Source organism: Tachysurus fulvidraco, chromosome 8 (genome assembly GCF_022655615.1).
Source record: "Tachysurus fulvidraco isolate hzauxx_2018 chromosome 8, HZAU_PFXX_2.0, whole genome shotgun sequence".
NCBI lineage: Eukaryota > Metazoa > Chordata > Actinopteri > Siluriformes > Bagridae > Tachysurus > Tachysurus fulvidraco.
The window spans coordinates 6354206-6371205 of NC_062525.1; the positions used below are offsets into that span (position 1 = coordinate 6354206).

Here is a 17000-nt window from a genome sequence, read left to right on the forward strand (position 1 = left end):
GAATGAAGGACTTTGCATTGTACTGGGCCTAGTCCTGATATAAATCATCATATCGAATCTACCATATATGTGGCAGTTATTATTTATTTATAATTATATATAATAATATTATATAGATTAATATAATATCATAATAATATTGTGTCGCTGAAATATCTGAACATGGGTGAAGTAGAACCACCTATGAAGTGATCCTTGCATGACAGGAGTGGTACAGGTGTAGTGCTGCAAATGGTAGCTGCAAAGTGCCATATCAGGTTGAGTAAACTTTGGCTTAGTCGAACCAGATATAAACGTTCAGCTTGTCTGAGTTGAAGCTTGGGAAAATTATTGTCAATGTCAGCCACAGGAGGATCAATCTATAAACCAATAAACATAAGTGATATAAAGTTTCAGTAATACTTGTATACGCTAGCACATGCTGCTGGAAAGCTGTTTGGGTTTGGAGCATTTGAGCATATCTCTGTCATGACATCTTATGTTGTCCTTTTCCATTCCTACCTATTCTAAACTTGCTCATTAGTTCATAAGTTAACTTGCACATGTTGGAAGTTGAGCTCTTTTTGTATATTTGTTTGTAAAGAGGCAAAAACTGATGGCATGTTGGGCACATACTCTTCTAGAACAGAGCCAAAGGGACTGGAATGAACCCCAGATTTTAATTTTAATTTACAGGTCAGAACAGGAAACGCTCAGGAACACTAAATTCTCATCAAGGCATCATTTTTCCTTCGGGACATGCAGTATGCAATTAGAGAAGACAGCTCGAGGACTTCTCTATCACAGAGCTAGCGACACTTCTGTCTTAATTTACAGCCCTGATGTCGATCCCGTCCCTGATGATCTCTCACCGAGCTCCAAGCGTGTGCATTTGCAGCGTGAGTTGACACCGGTGCACATAATTCTCCCTACTCTGTATTTGATCGTCTTCACCACCACCACCACCACCACCACCACCACCATCATCATCGTCATCATAATCATCATCATCAGCAGCAGCAGCAGCATCAGCATCATCATCACCACCACAGGAGCTCCAGCACCAACGCTTTTTTCACTCCCGGTATTTGCAGTGGTGAAGCTCGTTATTTTTGCACCGTGACGCCGAGCGCCCGCGAAACGACCGGAGCGCGCTCACGTTACGGAGCCGCGAGATTCCGCGCGCGCCGCCGCTTCAGCTCCGAGGAAGCAGTAATAGTTGGTTGTTTCGCACGAGCGCCAAGGAAAAAAATCCGCTCTTTCTAATTCAAGATCCTGTCGGTGCCCGACAAAACCTAGCACCGCGAGATACAAACCGAAAGGGGAGGGAGGAATCGCACGACGTGCGCGGTTGTAGCAGGTAATAATGTTTTTTATTGTTTTAATCCTTTAAACACGTCGTCTCGAGCCTACTCAATTCCGCGGAGCTGTCTATGGTGCTGAAATCTCCTGCTTTAGCAACACGAGCGTTTTAAAAACATACACTGCAGTGATGCATCCAGTAAATCATGCACAAAACAAGCTTTTATTCCTCCTGCATGCATTCAAACGCATCCCGGGCCGCTGAACACGTTGCAGGTTATCACCTATAATTACGTTTCTGTCGTGGCTGTAGGATAGAATAGGGATTTTCTTCTTTTTCATAAAGTGGTTGAATGCATGACTGTGCTCTGCAGTTTGTATTAACGTAAATGTGATTATGGATTTGCGTTGTGTGTAATTAGGTTGTGCACACGTCTAACTAAATGTGTGGACAGATGGAGGAGATTTGTTTGCAGCTTCCAGTCACTAAACACTGCTGTGGAGGAGTTTATATAGCGTGAAATACTGAAGGGTGAATGGATGCTATGTTGCATGACAGGACAAATCATAACGGTAGAAAAATATATAGCCACATTCTCCTTTATATATGCACGTGCAAGTGGACTTCTCTATGCAAAATGTTAAACAGTGGTGTGTGTGTGTGTGTGTGTGTGTGTGTGTGTGTGTGTGTGTGTGTGTGTGTGTGTGTGTGTGTGTGTGTGTGTGTGTGTGTGTGTGTGCACGTGCCTGCCTTTCTTTTGCTAATCCAGGACTACCCAAGGCTGGCTGTTCACTACTGGGAGGCATGGCACAGACTAACAGCTATGGACAGAGCAGCAATGGAGTAGCTGATGAGTCTCCCAACATGCTTGTCTACAGAAAAGTAGGTCCTTCAGCTACTGGTCTCTCTACAGTGCTCTTTTAACTGCAAATATGAGTTCTTCTGGTAAACATCAGTCTGCTTTATCTGAATATAATCCTGGTTGAGTTTGAAATTTTTTGCTTTAATCTATTTTACACTTTAGGTCATCTCCATTTTATTAGTATAGGTTACGAATTGTATGCAAAGGCTTACTTCAGCAAGTGTAGTGTAAGCATGCCTGTACAGTGCAAGGAAAGGAAGATGCCCATTACTGGATCGATTAGGGCTGTTGTGCCTGGCAGTCTGAATGAAAACCTGGCTCACACACTTGTTTTATCCCTTTCCGAGTGCACTATAATGTGTCAGTAATAACTGAAAGCCAGGGACAAGACTAGTCATTAATCCTTAGACCACCAATGCACATTTTAGTTGAATAACCTTATCTAATTTGTTGATTATACAGAAAAGAAATGTAGCTACATTTCTTCACGGCTCTTTTATTTACTTCATTAAGCTTCATTTCTGTTACTTACTTGTGAGTTTTATCCCATTTCCCTCAAATTAAGATTACAAAACAAGCTGGCTAGTGCTAACTGTGGATGTAATTTCTAGCAACGGCGAGATGCCACAGCAGTGCAATGTATAGCACGTTGCCTATTATGATTTTAGATGTGTTTTGATTATGTGTTTTGATTTGATTATGTACACGCTGTAACAAACAAAATAGGTGCTGCTTGAAGGTATAATGTGCTCTGAAGTAAAGTTATGATAGACATATGATAGAAGGATGATAATCATTTAGGGTGTAAATATTACACACACACACACACACACACACACACACACACACACACACACACACACACACACACACACACACACACACACACACACACAGATCTTTTTCTGGGAGGTGTGGGAAAAGCAGAAAACATAATATGAAACCTGAGAGGTAACTTGTGAAACTCTGCAAAGATGTTATCAAATTATACGCTTTAAAATAAATAACCTATATAATATGTATACAGTATAAAAAAAAACATGGTGTTAATTAACAGGTTGTAGGTTTCACCACTGAGTGTCAGGGTATGAGTGCTAAACTTTACACCAAAGGTTCAAACCATGGTCTTGGAGATCTCTACATAATTTTAGTGCAACAACACACCCACTTTAAGCCATGAAGGGCTAAATGAGGTGCACTGTGAGCAGGAAAACATTAACATAAGTAGAACATGGTGTACTCCAGGACCTTGGTTTGGGAACATGTGACATATCCCAAGTGGTTAAATTATGTGCTTCAAAATAATTTTATGTAAACTCATAATGATGGCTCAGTGTTTTAGTTTCTGATCAGTCTTGTTGAGCTCTTGAGAGCTCATTTTGTCCTTGTGCCTCACCCAATCAACTCTCTGTTGAATCGATTCATTAAGCAACCTGCAAAATTAGATATAGTGCCATGGTGAGTAGACTTCATTGTGACTTGAGACTGGTGGAGTCTCAGATGGACGTGTATATCCTTGCATGCAAGCGTGCTTTTAAAGGTTTTCTCTGAACACCTCAATAGTGTTCAGATGTTCCATCATTAATTTGTATTCTTTGTTTGGATTTATGAGAGGAAACAATCCCTGATGTAGCAAATACAACATCTTTTGGAATGTACTCATTTACCACTGACTGTCTTTCCAGATGTCATGTTTACTTTTCTAGTTTAGAGTTCTTACATAAAGCTGCTCATGATGGTTTAATTTTCAAGTCATTTACAAAATTGTTTTGCTCGTCCTGATTCTGCTCCTGGTGTGTGTATTTAGTGTGTACTATGCTTTTGCTCTCAAGATTTTATACAATTGTCATGTAAGATGTGCTTACTATTGATTGTCCTTCATATTTCATCTCATCGTAAATGTGTATGATTGTGGGAGTTTGATATAGAAGCAGACATGTGACAGTCAACGTGACTCAGATTATAGATTCCTACATATATTTTATTAAGCTGTGTGTCAGAAAGTGCTTTTTGTCCAGCCTATACTTAAGCCTACAATTAGTCCTGGATTAAAATGAATAACCATACCGTTCCATAACTGCAGTGTAAGGTTACTAATCCGAATCCAACTCGGTGTATATTTACGTTATGTACATAGTGTCTTGACTGTTGTGGAACTAATGGGTGTGAGAAGCTTTTAGCATCTACAATAAGATCAGTGGAAATGCCACCACTGCTTTGCACTTTTGCTTCCTTGTATGTGCATTAATGGGAATTACCCTCTCCAGATAAAAAAGCAACTGGGTGGATATTACTGTAATTAACCACTTATACAAATTTATCACAGCTGACAGTAATTATGGACTTTGTCATTACACATGCTGTTTTGTGCCCTCAAAGAGATGGCATTATTTTTTCAGCAGATATGGACATAATGGCTAGTACTCTGAGCAGAATTGTCAGGAAAAGAGATTTTTAATATGTTTTCACCAACCATTTTGAGAACACATCACCTGCAGGGACACATTTTTGTACATTTATTCAAGGAAATCGAATGTGATTTGGTCAAGTCCTGTATTACACTTAGGGCCTTTGGCACACACCCTTATTCAGAGAAACTTACTATCTCATTTCTATACAACTGAGCAATGGAGGGTTAAGAGCATTGCTCAGGGGCCCAGCAGTGGTAGCCTATTGGGATTCAAACTCACAACCTTCCAATTGGTACTCCAACTCCTTAACCACTAGGCTATCACATCCCCCAGATCTCACAGGTTTTCAGTTTCAGTTTCCCAGGATGCCATGCGATTTTCAGTTAGGGTTCATTGTCTGTAGTCCTGAGGTCATTTCATCACTGAGCACAGCAACAGTTAAGTATTATTTGGACAGGATATGGAGAATCTAATCTAATATACCAGAAATTTATGGGCAGTTGTTGGAAAAGTGAGAACCTGGAAGGAAACCCACATAGACACGGTGAGAACCTGAGTAATCTGAGATCAGGATCCAACAAAGGACCCTGGAGCTGCCACATACAGTATGTATGTAATATGTACAGTATAATTCATATCTCTATTGCAAACTGTTTGCTTTGACTTCTATTTCAATCACTTACAGTAGAGCTTCCTTATAATTAGTCAGCTTATGTGTCTATAACATTTTGCAGGTGAATCCTTCTTTTCAACTGATTCATTTATCTTTATTGAAATATTTTAACTTGGGCAATATTTAGTTTTGATTTAGTTAGTTCTAGTAGGAAAGAATAGAATAGAGTGAAAATTATTTTTTACAGTGTATCCATGCCTACAATTGTAATAGTTAATTTCCCATAGGAAATAATGGAATCTTCTGGATATTCACTATATGGATTTTAAGGTGGGTATAAAACATGATGAATGATGGAACAGATGAAAAGCAGACATTTCACTAATAACTGCACTGTCTAGTGTCCCAAGTAAAATTAACCCTATGTGAATAGGTTAATACAGTCCTCAATGATACAAATGGTTTTCTGTAAGATTTAGTAATCCCATATAACCCATATACCGAGCTTTAAAAACGAATGTTTCATATCGGAAGTGTTCCTTTTATATGCAATTGAGAAATTCCATCACCAAGCAACCAGACAAAACACTCATCAATTCGTCTGTTGTGAGCTGACAGCAAGACTTGTGCAAAACCGTAGTTGAGATTGTGCTGAACGTTTTACATGTAACAAATATGGCTGCTGAATATTTTTTACTCACTGCTGAAGTACTGTGGATGTTGCAGGTTGTGTTTTGTGTCAAATTCACAAACTGGATTTAGTTGCACTTTAAGAGTTGTGGTAATAAATAAGAATATGAAACAATTTGCTCTAAGAAGAGCTTAAAAGTCCCAGGAACAGACACTTCTTTGACTCCTATACAAACTGTAACTACATCATTTTGTATTATTCATATTCATATCATTGCCACCTGATTATTCTGCCCAGCTGTTGTATTTAGTCTATGTCTGGCTTTGGTGCAGAAACAAAATAACTACATATAAAAGATGGCTAAAATTACTCACTTACTTCAGTACTTTAACAAAACCAAATAAAATACTCTGTGATCCTTATGTACTCTAAACTGCTCATTCCACTTAGACTGTCAGAAAACATCCCACATATGTGTTTTCCTGACACACAACCTCTCTTCCTCTGCTTAAGAGATCCTCAATGCATTTAAAAGCAGAGCGGAGCGTCTCCGTTCGTCTCGACTGTTCAAATGGTCGAAGGAACCCAGAGAAAAAATTGTGTCATTACGCAGAGGGCAAGTTGACAGTACACTAAGTAACAAACAAATTCAATTTGGCTAATTTTAGCGGTGGGGGGCACGGTGGCTTAATGGTTAGCACGTTCGCCTCACACCACCAGGATTGGGGGTTCGATTCCCACCTCCGCGTTGTGTGTGTGTGTGGAGTTTGCATGTTCTCCCCGTGCCTCGGCGGGTTCCTCCACGTTTCCTCCTCGGTCCAAAGGCATGCATGGTAGGTTGATTAGCCTCTCTGGAAAATTGTCCATAGTGTGTGATTGCATGAGTGAATGAGAGTGTGTGTGTCCTGCGATGGGTTGGCACTCCGTCCAGGGTGTATCCTGCCTTGATGCCCGATGACGCCTGAGATAGGCACAGGCTCCCCGTGACCCGAGAAGTTCGGATAAGCGTAGAAAAAAAATTAATAATTTTAGCGTGATTGCTGCTGAGATATACATCCTAATTGTTCCATAGTGTAGCTAGTTAACATAGCTATGAGGTGGCATGTATTAAGGTGCCATGTATTAAGGCAGATATATATTTTATTTAGTATAAATGACAATGGCCTTGTCTAGCCTTGATATAGTGGTGATGTCACATGACATGAGGTCAACAATTATTATTATTATTTTTTTTTAAATATTTGTGTATTTCCCATGCTCATCACCGAATGTCTATGTCATGTCACACTTCACAGTGGTTTTTAATGACTTATATAAAAATTGGACACTCAGGGCATTAAGAATGTAGTTTTTCATTAGTAAGAAGGTAACAGGTCAAGTCAAGAAGCTCTTATTGTCATTTCAACCCTATGTAGATGACACAGTACATAGTGAAATGAAAAAGAGCTTCTCCTGGACCATGCGGCTATATACAACAACACAGAGCTAAGGACTTAAAGTACTAAGCCACATAAAGTGCATTATGTGCTGTCTAGTGCAAACAGTGAGAGACAAAAAAGTCCAAAACACTACAGGCAAAAATAGACCAGACTAAAGCACTACAGGACAGATACACAAAATAGTGCAGACCAGTGTGCAAAAATAGCAGATTATGAACAAAGAGGGTTCTAGTAAACATATATACATACACATATATGTGTAATAGCAGCGGTTGGATGAGGAACTAAAATGTTGAGTTTTTACCAGGAGTAATACACTGTATTCATGTAAAAGTTTCCTCAACCACTAAAATTCTGTGTCAACACACATCTCATTCATTCCTGACTCATTTTATATCTGACTTAAGGCAATAAAATATTTCATTTATTTATACAGATTGAAAATATCCCATACGTTGATTTCTACACTTTCAATGAGATGAACAATCAGCACACTAATAAAACCGGTTAATATTACAGCTCTTATTTCTTTAAAGGCTGTAAAGAACACTTTAGTATCTACACATGAGATTAAACATCACAGTGACAAGAGAGCAGCTAGACCTGTGACCTTGATGGTGTTACAGGGCCTGAGGGAGGATTGGGAGAAAATGAATGGGGTAATCCAGAGATTAAAGCCTCAGCGCTGACACTTTAGGCACCGTGGCTGCCTTTGCCAGTCGTCTGTGTCCTACTTTCATTTTTTCATGAATGAATAAATTGAATATCACTACCAAACCTATATTACCACATGTTTTAGTTCACCTTCAGGTTTTTTCCAACTCATGTATTCTCTACCAAAAATCTGCTCTAAATGCTTCATCTGAATGAGAGCTATGTGTATCTGGGGCTCAGGACTAAAATTAAAGGAGCTGCTGAATATTTTAGCGCCTGCTTTACTCAGACTGTGCCTACGCTGGAAATCCACAGCTGTCCTGTTTCTCGGTTTCTTCCTCTACATCCACAACATGTTGGTGTTGTTGTTTCTGTTGGTACGCTCTGTTTCATACTCGTATACCCGGCCCTCCAGTGAGTTAGGGGCTCGATGACTGACTGGCAAAATGCTTTTATGAATCAAACTCTTAACGCCGAAGCCGAGCTTGAGTAAGGAGGCTGATTGCCTGCTGGTGTAATTGATTCATTTCGTCGGATAATTTCCTTTCTGGGGATTTCAGTGCTGATAGAGAGGTGGTGTGTGATATGATCGAGATTCAGTCTTCATACAGAGTAAGGAGTTTAGGTCAAGGATTAGCTTGAAATTCCCAATCAGTACCAAGACTTGAATGATAATGAAAGGAATAAAGCTGTAGTGGTATGCTGTTATTGGAAATTAATCTCTGAAATGATTTAATTTCTTAATTTTTTAAAGAAAGATGTGTCATTGCAGACATCTTTGTCAGCTGTTTATTCTCTTTATTCTGTAGTCAAAATGTCATGATAGATTATAATAAATGCTTACAGATAGTGAATTGGTCAATATTGGTTCTTCTTTGCAGTTTGGTTGCCTTTTCAGGTAAAACTGAATACCTCAGTTACATATTACTCTAATATTGGCGCATTGCTTACCAAAGATCTATTAACATTTTTTTTATGACTTAGGGTGACTTAGAATGACTAAGGGTTCTGATATTTTTTATTTTAAATAAATATCAGATTCAAATTCAGCTCAAAGGTGTATATATTTATGATATTTAATAATTAATAAAAAAATTCTAAAGTAACACTTAAATTACAGGGATTTAAATTATGGTTGATGGATTATCTAAAGCAGATTACCAGATTATCTAAACCTACTAATAAACCTGCAAATAATAGTAACGGGCTGTTGTTTAAGAAAAAATGTATAATCGTTGATACGTTCATGTTTTCTGTAAGTAGACATTTATTTAACATTTATGAAAGGAGTCTGAAGTGTCAGGTCTTTGTACCATTAACAGGTAAAATTGAGATGTTATAGCATAAGTGATGACAAGAACTAACTGTTTTTGTACATTCCACAACAATAAATGGTAACATGTTGGTTGTGAATGACTTAAATGCTCTAAATATAAGTCCCCGACTGTTGTGGTATAAGAAAAAATAAAACAATCAGGAAAACTGAACTTTGTTGCAGTAACAGTAACACACATCCCCGAGTATTTTATTACTTACATAATAGCTGTGTTGGTTATATATATTATCAGAGGTGGGAGTGTCACACATGTGCAAGTCACAAGTAAGTCTCAAGTCATGAATGTCAAGTCAAAGTCAAGTCGAGTCTTTTTTTTTTATATTTTGTCAAGCAAGTCTCAAGTCTCAAATTTGCGCCTTAAGTCTGACTCGAGTCAAGTCATATGACTCGAGTCCCCCATCTCTGTGTATTATGACATTACAAAGAAGTGGTTAACAAAATCATGTTGCTTGCGAGTCTAACTAACTGCATTTGTCTCATTAAAAGCAACAATGCTCTGATAAGTATTTCGTCCCATTGCTGCGATGAGGTTAATTCCCATTCCCAGGCTGTAGTGATTAGAGTATAATAAAATATAGTCTTTAGAGCTGGTAGTATGTCACACAGTGGGGTTTAAAATGTCAACAAGTCAAGTATCAGCCATTGAAAGGACTTGGCACTGGTTCTGTCAAACGCACATTAATATGGATAAGGAGATGTAAAGTCACTAGAATACACAAATCACACGGTTCCATTTACATAACGCTGATGGGAAACGAGAAGCTTCTATTTTTCATTAGTTGAAGTGCTGCAATGCTTATTGCTGGATTTACTCCAACTGCTCCTTTAAGAGAGAATCAAAGCATTAGTAGCTGCTGCGTCGCTTTACAGATTTTGTTGATCATCATAATGTTCAGCCTGATTGAGAAATTCAGCCTGTGGCTTTGCATAGAAGCTGTGTGTGTGTGTGTGTGTGTGTGTGTGTGTGTGTGTGTGTGTGTGTGTGTGTGTGTGTGTGTGTGTGTGTGTGTGCATTGTGGCTGTAAGGAGCACTGTTGGAGTTCACTTGCCTGCAATTACAAGCACAAAAGCTGAAGTCTTGCCTTCATTCAGATCAAAGAGCGCCAGTTTGCCCGTCTCGCTTCACAGCCACACTTAACCTATCGCTGTGTTAAAAGCAATTGCTGAAATATTAGACGGCAGGGTAGATCCTGACCAACGAATACCGATTTTTTACAAGCACGTGTCCACGTGTTTTCAGTATTTGTAGAATTCTCTCACGCCTTTGATATGTTTGTGTCTGAGTTTTTGTGGAAAAAGCAGCTCATGTTTAGAAATTGCACTGGAGAGATGCCAAACTTTTGTTATGTTCTCTGTTACAGACACTACGGAGACAGGGTAGTGCGTACAAAGTAGAACTATGACACTGAAAATCTGAGGTTCACAAGTCGGTCCCAAGTGAATTTTCAGTGACCTCAAGCCTTGGTATATTAGCCTTTATACTGTAAAAGGCTTGTTCCATCAATCGATGCTTTTGAGGAAATAAGGAACTAGCAGAGGTGTGTGTGTGTGTGTGTGTGTGTGTGTGTGTGTGTGTGTGTGTGTGTGTGTGTGTGTGTGTGTGTGTACACACCTCAGATATATACAGTATGGAATCTGCTGGAGGATGAAGGGGATCAGATCTATTAGAAATAACAATAGGGACTTGCATCACCTTGGTATATTCTACACTTGAGGATAACTTGTTCGATGACCTTGGAAGTGTCCTCCAGTGTTTTTCATCGCTGTATTAAGCTTCTGATGAAGCTAAATCTTGGAGTCTTGGGTAATTGCTGTATAAAGCATTGGCTGGTGCTTTGACCCTCTGGAGTTGTTTCCTTTGCTCATGTTCTGACTCATGTGCCTGCTCAGTTTAGCTATTATGAGAGGAGCTTCCATGTTGTGGAGATGCAGGTCATCAGACAGAAGTAGAAAGATGTTGTTGCCTTATAGGATTTCTTCATGAACAGGACCTGTGTTCGCCAACATAAGAGCACTGTTCACTTTCTCCAGTATTACTCTCTGAGCTCTTAGGTTAGGACAATTTTTAGATTTGTGAGATGTATTACATTGTGTTGTCTTCGAGTGTTTAGTCTGTATTAGATGTAATAAAAAAATATAAATTTAATCTGGATGTAATTTCACTTGGTTATAAAGCTAAATTTATATTTACTGCATTTGGCAGACACCCTAATCCAGATGGACCTACATCTTTTATCTCATTTTATACAACCAAGCAATTGAGGGCCTTGCTCATGGGCCTAGCAGTGGCAGTTTTGTGGACCTGGGCTTCAAACTCACAACCTTTCAATTAGCTATCACATCCCAAAGGATTGCTTTCAACCTGCAACAATAGATTTAAGCACAGGGAATGATTTAATGTCAGAAGTGGGATTCGAACCCATGCCTCCAAGGAAGACTGCTCCCTGAATGTAGCACCTTAGACCACTTGGCATTCATTTAAAGCATTTAGCATTCAAGACATCCTGGCATTCACATGTGGAAGGAGATTTTGATGAAAAATGAGTCAAGTGTTCTCAAGTCACATTATGACCCTTTCTGGTCAAAATTATGCAGGTCAGCTAACATTAGCTAGACAGCTAAAATATAACAGAGCCTCCACTTACTTTCTCTGAAGTTCTATTCATCTCTGAGGCTCGGAGACACGGCTAGCCCACTAACTCTGCTAGCTAGGGATTATCTGGACATTTTATATTCTCACCTGTGCAGTTCGGTTAAGTTTCTGTACGCACTATTCTGCTGTTGTAGTTCATTTGCTTCAAGGACCTCTCTCAGCAACAAGGCACTTTCATCCACAAAGCTGTCGCTCACTGGGTGGTCTTTTGCACCATTCTTTGTAAATCCTAGAAATCGTTGAAAAGAGAGAGAGAGAGAGAGAGAGAGAGAGAGAGAGAGAGAGAGAGAGAGAGAGAGAGGTACAGAGAGAGAGAGAGAGAGAGAGAGAGAGAGAGAGAGAGAGAGAGAGAGAGAGAGAGAGAGAGAGAGATTATAGCAACAGACTTCTGGTATACAATGTAACACACATCAAAAATCAAATAAAAGAATGTACAAAATATTAAATAACACACACACACACACACACACACACATGCACACACACACACACACACACACACACACACACACACACACACACACACACACACACACACACACACACACACACACGCACACACACACACACACACACACACACAAACACACACACACACACACACACTCCCGCTCAGCAGGACACTGTCTGGACGAGTCAGTTCTGCTGGATCTTTTTTGTCTTCTTTTTTTATCAGCTTACTGCAAAACACACAGCATATAAATAGCTCATCATTAATCTTTCTCTCTCTCTCTCTCTCTCTCTCTCTCTCTCTCTCTCTCTCTCTCTCTCTCTCTCTCTCTCTCTCTCTCTCTCTCTCTCTCTCTCTCTCTCTGTCTTGCTTTCTGTCTCTCTCTCTCTCTCTCTCTCTCTCTCTCTCTCTCTCTCTGTCTTGCTCTCTCTCTCTCGCTCTCTCTCTCTTACACACACAGATGTAGTTCATTCATTACCCTCTCCTTCTCTGTGACTCCTCCTCCCATTCATAGCTTGGTCATGCCCTCACAGCTACAAGGTGTTACATCAACTTGAATACAAATTTGAATAAATGTTGAAAGATGGCACATGGTCAAATGTTTAGAGCGTAATGTATGTTACACACAATACACCTCACTGCATTTTAATTTTTAAGTGTTACTTATGGTAGCTGTTTGTGAAAAAGACCTAAAAAAGGAATATAATAATAATAATAATAATAATAATAATAATAATAATAATAATAATAATAATAATAAGAAGAAAAAGAAGAAGAAGAAGAAGAAGAAGAAGAAGAAGAAGAAGAAGAAGAAGAAGAAGAGAAATACCTTAACATCAGTCATTATCATTCATTCATTCATTTGCTACCGCTTATCCGAACTTCTCGGGTCACGGGGAGCCTGTGCCTATAGTATCTCAGGCATCATCGGGCATCAAGGCAGGATACACCCTGGACGGAGTGCCAACCCATCACAGGGCACACACACTCTCATTCACTCACACAATCACACACTACGGACAATTTTCCAGAGATGCCAATCAACCTACCATGCATGTCTTTGTGAGTGGGGAGGAAACTGGAGTACCCGGAGGAAACCCCCGAGGCACGGGGAAAACATGCAAACTCCACACACACAAGGCGGAGGCAGGAATCGAACCCCCAACCCTGGAGATGGGAGGCAAACGTGCTAACCACTAAGCCACCGTGCCTCATTATCATTATTATTCTATTCTAAAAAAAAACCACGTCTTCTCCAAAAAGCACATTAAATAGTTAAAACAAGATGCTTTATAAAATACAACACTTCTGAATATTTCCCCCATTATTTCCCATTACCCATTTTTCATCAAAAGTCCAAGGTGTAGGAGTCAATTTACATCTCACACGTCATCACCGAATCCACGTCACTCTTCCATGTTGATGGAATCATGTGTTCATGGAAGGAAAAATGTGATGCATGTTCACAATGTTCCTGGGGGACTTTTCCATCATGCACTAGGCCTCGCAAAAAGCCCCGTTCCTGATGCCATGCTTCTAAATTTAATCTGTTTAATGCTATTCAATCATTCATGGATTCATGCTTGCTGTTGCGGGTGAGGCCTGTGCCATGCTGGCACCGAATAATGCACCACAGAACGGCTGATATATTTTACACACGGCCTTTGTAAAGTGCAGTCTGTGTTAAATACAGCAATGCTGTCTCAGGTTTGTAGCACGTTTGTCTTCCCAGCTTAAAAAAGCCGACGTGACGAGTCGAGATGATGACATCACGGTGGGGCGGGGGTAGGGTGGCGGTGTGGGGGTGTTGGGTTAATTCCCCGGGATGCAATCCATTACCTGTCTCTCATCTCTCTCTTCCTCTATCAATCTCCCTCTAGCAATTCTTCACTGCTTTATATTTCTACTACCTCACTTACACGCTCTCCTCTGATGTATCCCCCCTTACTCCCCCCCCCCCCCCTCTCTCTCTCTCTCTCTCTCTCAGCACAAGTTTACTGAACCAAAAAATATCATATGGCCTTCATTTCCTGAGACCCTGCTTCATTTCTCCTGTTCACTGTATTGCTAAAATCACAAACGAAGCCTTTGTACACAGGGCAGGATTTCACGTTATTCATTGTTTAAAATATTACAAATATTCACGAATCTAAATGAATCCGTCTCAATACAGATACTAAATTAACGTATTTGCATGATGCTGTTAGTCTCTCATGACTTATGACCTAGCAGTTATAGCAGATATGACAAAGATGAATACAAATGTTTTAACTAAATTATTACTTGCGATAAGAAATGCACACAAAAACACTAAACACAACAAGCTGTGCTGGAAAGCTCCATGTTATGTTGTGCATAAGTACGGAGCAGCATTTAGTGTTAATGTTGCCATAACAACAAGAAGTGTGAGTCCTGTCAGCATGTAATGTATTAGCCACGCGTGCGTGTGTGTGTGTGCGTATGTGTGTGTGTGTGTGTGTGTGTGTGTGTGTGTGTGTGTGTGTGTGTGTGTGTGTGTGTGTGTGTGTGTGTGTGTGTGTGTGTGTGTGTGTGTTGTAATTGTCCTTCAGATGCCCTTATTAACAGATGGCGAAAAGGGAACATTTTGTGTTTTGTTTTGTTCTGCTTCAAAATATTACCCTGAGTCCAATCATATCATTATCCAACTTTACAATTATATTTAAATCTATAAAAATATATAACCTGGATGTTATTTTTTTACACATACTGTACATTTTTAAACTGTAAAAATAATCTGTCTAACTTATTATTAAACAGATAATCCACTTCAAACCTTATTCATTCAGACCTCATTTGATAAACTTTATTCACACTTCACATTTACTTAATTATTTATATTCAGCTAACAGTTGGATTATTGATACTGATACTGTGTTTATATCTAAAACTAGTTTAATAGCTTAGAGTTTGATATTGGGTATAGTGAAAGAATTGTCTGCTTGTGTGACTGAATCAGTGAGTAAGGGATTGAATGACTAAGGGTTTAAGTAAATCAGTAAGTAAATTGTGATGATCAGTGAGTGTAGAAATCAGTAAGTGAGTGTAAGTAAGGTAAGCAAATTAGTGAGTCACTGAGTAGTGATTGAATGGCTAAGTGAGTGAGTGAGTGAGTGAGTGAGTGAGTGAGTGAGTGAATCAGCCATTGAAGCTGAAAGTGATTCAGTGAGTCAATAAAAATTGTGTGGATCAGTGAGTCACGAAATCAGTAAGTGAGTGTAAGTAAAGTAAGCAAATCAGTGAGTGACTGAGTAGTGATTGAGTGAACAGTTTGTTATCATTCATTCATTCATTTTCTACCACTTATCCGAACTTCTCGGGTCACGGGGAGCCTTAGGCGTCATTGGGCATCAAGGCATTATACACCCTGGACAGAGTGCCAACCCATCGCAGGGCACACACACACACTCTCATTCACTCACGCAATCACACACTACAGACAATTTTCCAGAGATGCCAAACAACCTACCATACATGTCTTTGGACCGGGGGAGGAAACCGGAGAACCCGGAGGAAACCCCCGAGGCACGGGGAGAACATACAAACTCCACACATACAAGGTGGAGGCGGGAATCGAACCCCCAACCCTGGAGGTGTGAGAAGAACGTGATAACCACTAAGCCATCGTGCCCCCCTAACAGTGTGTTAATGAATGAGTAAATCAATAAGCAAGTGTTATAGTTGGATTATTGCCTGATTAGGCTGCATATGTATATTTAATATTTCATAACTAATTTACAGGATTGAATTCAATATAATCATTGAGGATAAATAAAGAGCGCTAGATTCTGATTAGTCAGAAGGTGCTGATTCATTTTCTATTAAAGTAGCTCTGAATATACTGTAGTTCCAGCAGTAAGTCAAATCGCATTTTAAATAAACGCTCCAATTAAATGGATGAAAAATGTGTCTTTGTTGATATGGCGATATGTTTTTTAGTTAAAAGATTTCAGCATTTTTAGAAGCATTTTCCAGTGTCAGTGCTGTTTCTTGTTTTCTGACACATTAAATCTTCTGGGATAACAAACTGTATATGCAATGACTGACTTATTCTTCAAGAAAGAAAAGAGGGAGGTTTGTGACTGGAATAAATGTTTGTAATGGAAGTGATAGCAGGAATTTTTTTCTTGGACAATCCACAGCATTCAAGTTAACTATCAACAGATGGAAAAAGGAATAATTGTTAGCAGTGGCAAATTGATGTAGTAGAGCGAAAATAAAACACTTTAGGTTATACTTTTTCTGGAAAATAGTTATGTACTTAGCATCATGGCAATTTATCATTGATTATTTTCCTTTAACATCATGTTTTGGCTCTTACACATGACTGAATGACAAAATTGCAAAAGAACAGGACAATAATATCAGCCATATTTTTTTTTATATGCCTTTAGTACTTAGCCGAACTAAAAAAAAAACAGAGTGAAACAAATTGTTGGGGGTTTGATTCCAGCCTCCGCCTTGTGTGTGTGGAGTTTGCATGTTCTCCCCGTGCCTCGGGGGTTTCCTCCGGGTACTCTGGTTTCCTCCCCGGTCCAAAGACATGCATGGTAGGTTGATTGGCATCTCTGGAAAATTGTCCGTAGTGTGTGATTGCTTGAGTGAATGAGAGAGTGTGTGTGCCCTGTGATGGGTTGGCACTCCGTCCAG

General features: G+C 39.5%; 1 protein-coding gene across 3 annotated transcripts in view; it reads left to right on the forward strand.

Annotated features, from left to right (window-relative positions):
* Positions 1-728: 728 nt before the first annotated feature.
* rgs7b (regulator of G protein signaling 7b) overlaps positions 729-17000 on the forward strand; it is a 97993-nt gene continuing 81721 nt past the window's right edge. For 2 of the 3 annotated variants that reach the window (XM_047817915.1, XM_027132719.2), the window contains exons 1-2: positions 729-878; positions 2052-2164. In XM_047817915.1, coding sequence (XP_047673871.1) covers positions 746-878; positions 2052-2164 — 246 coding nt within the window. In that variant the 5' untranslated portion in view covers positions 729-745. The other variant, XM_047817916.1, reaches the window with a different exon arrangement.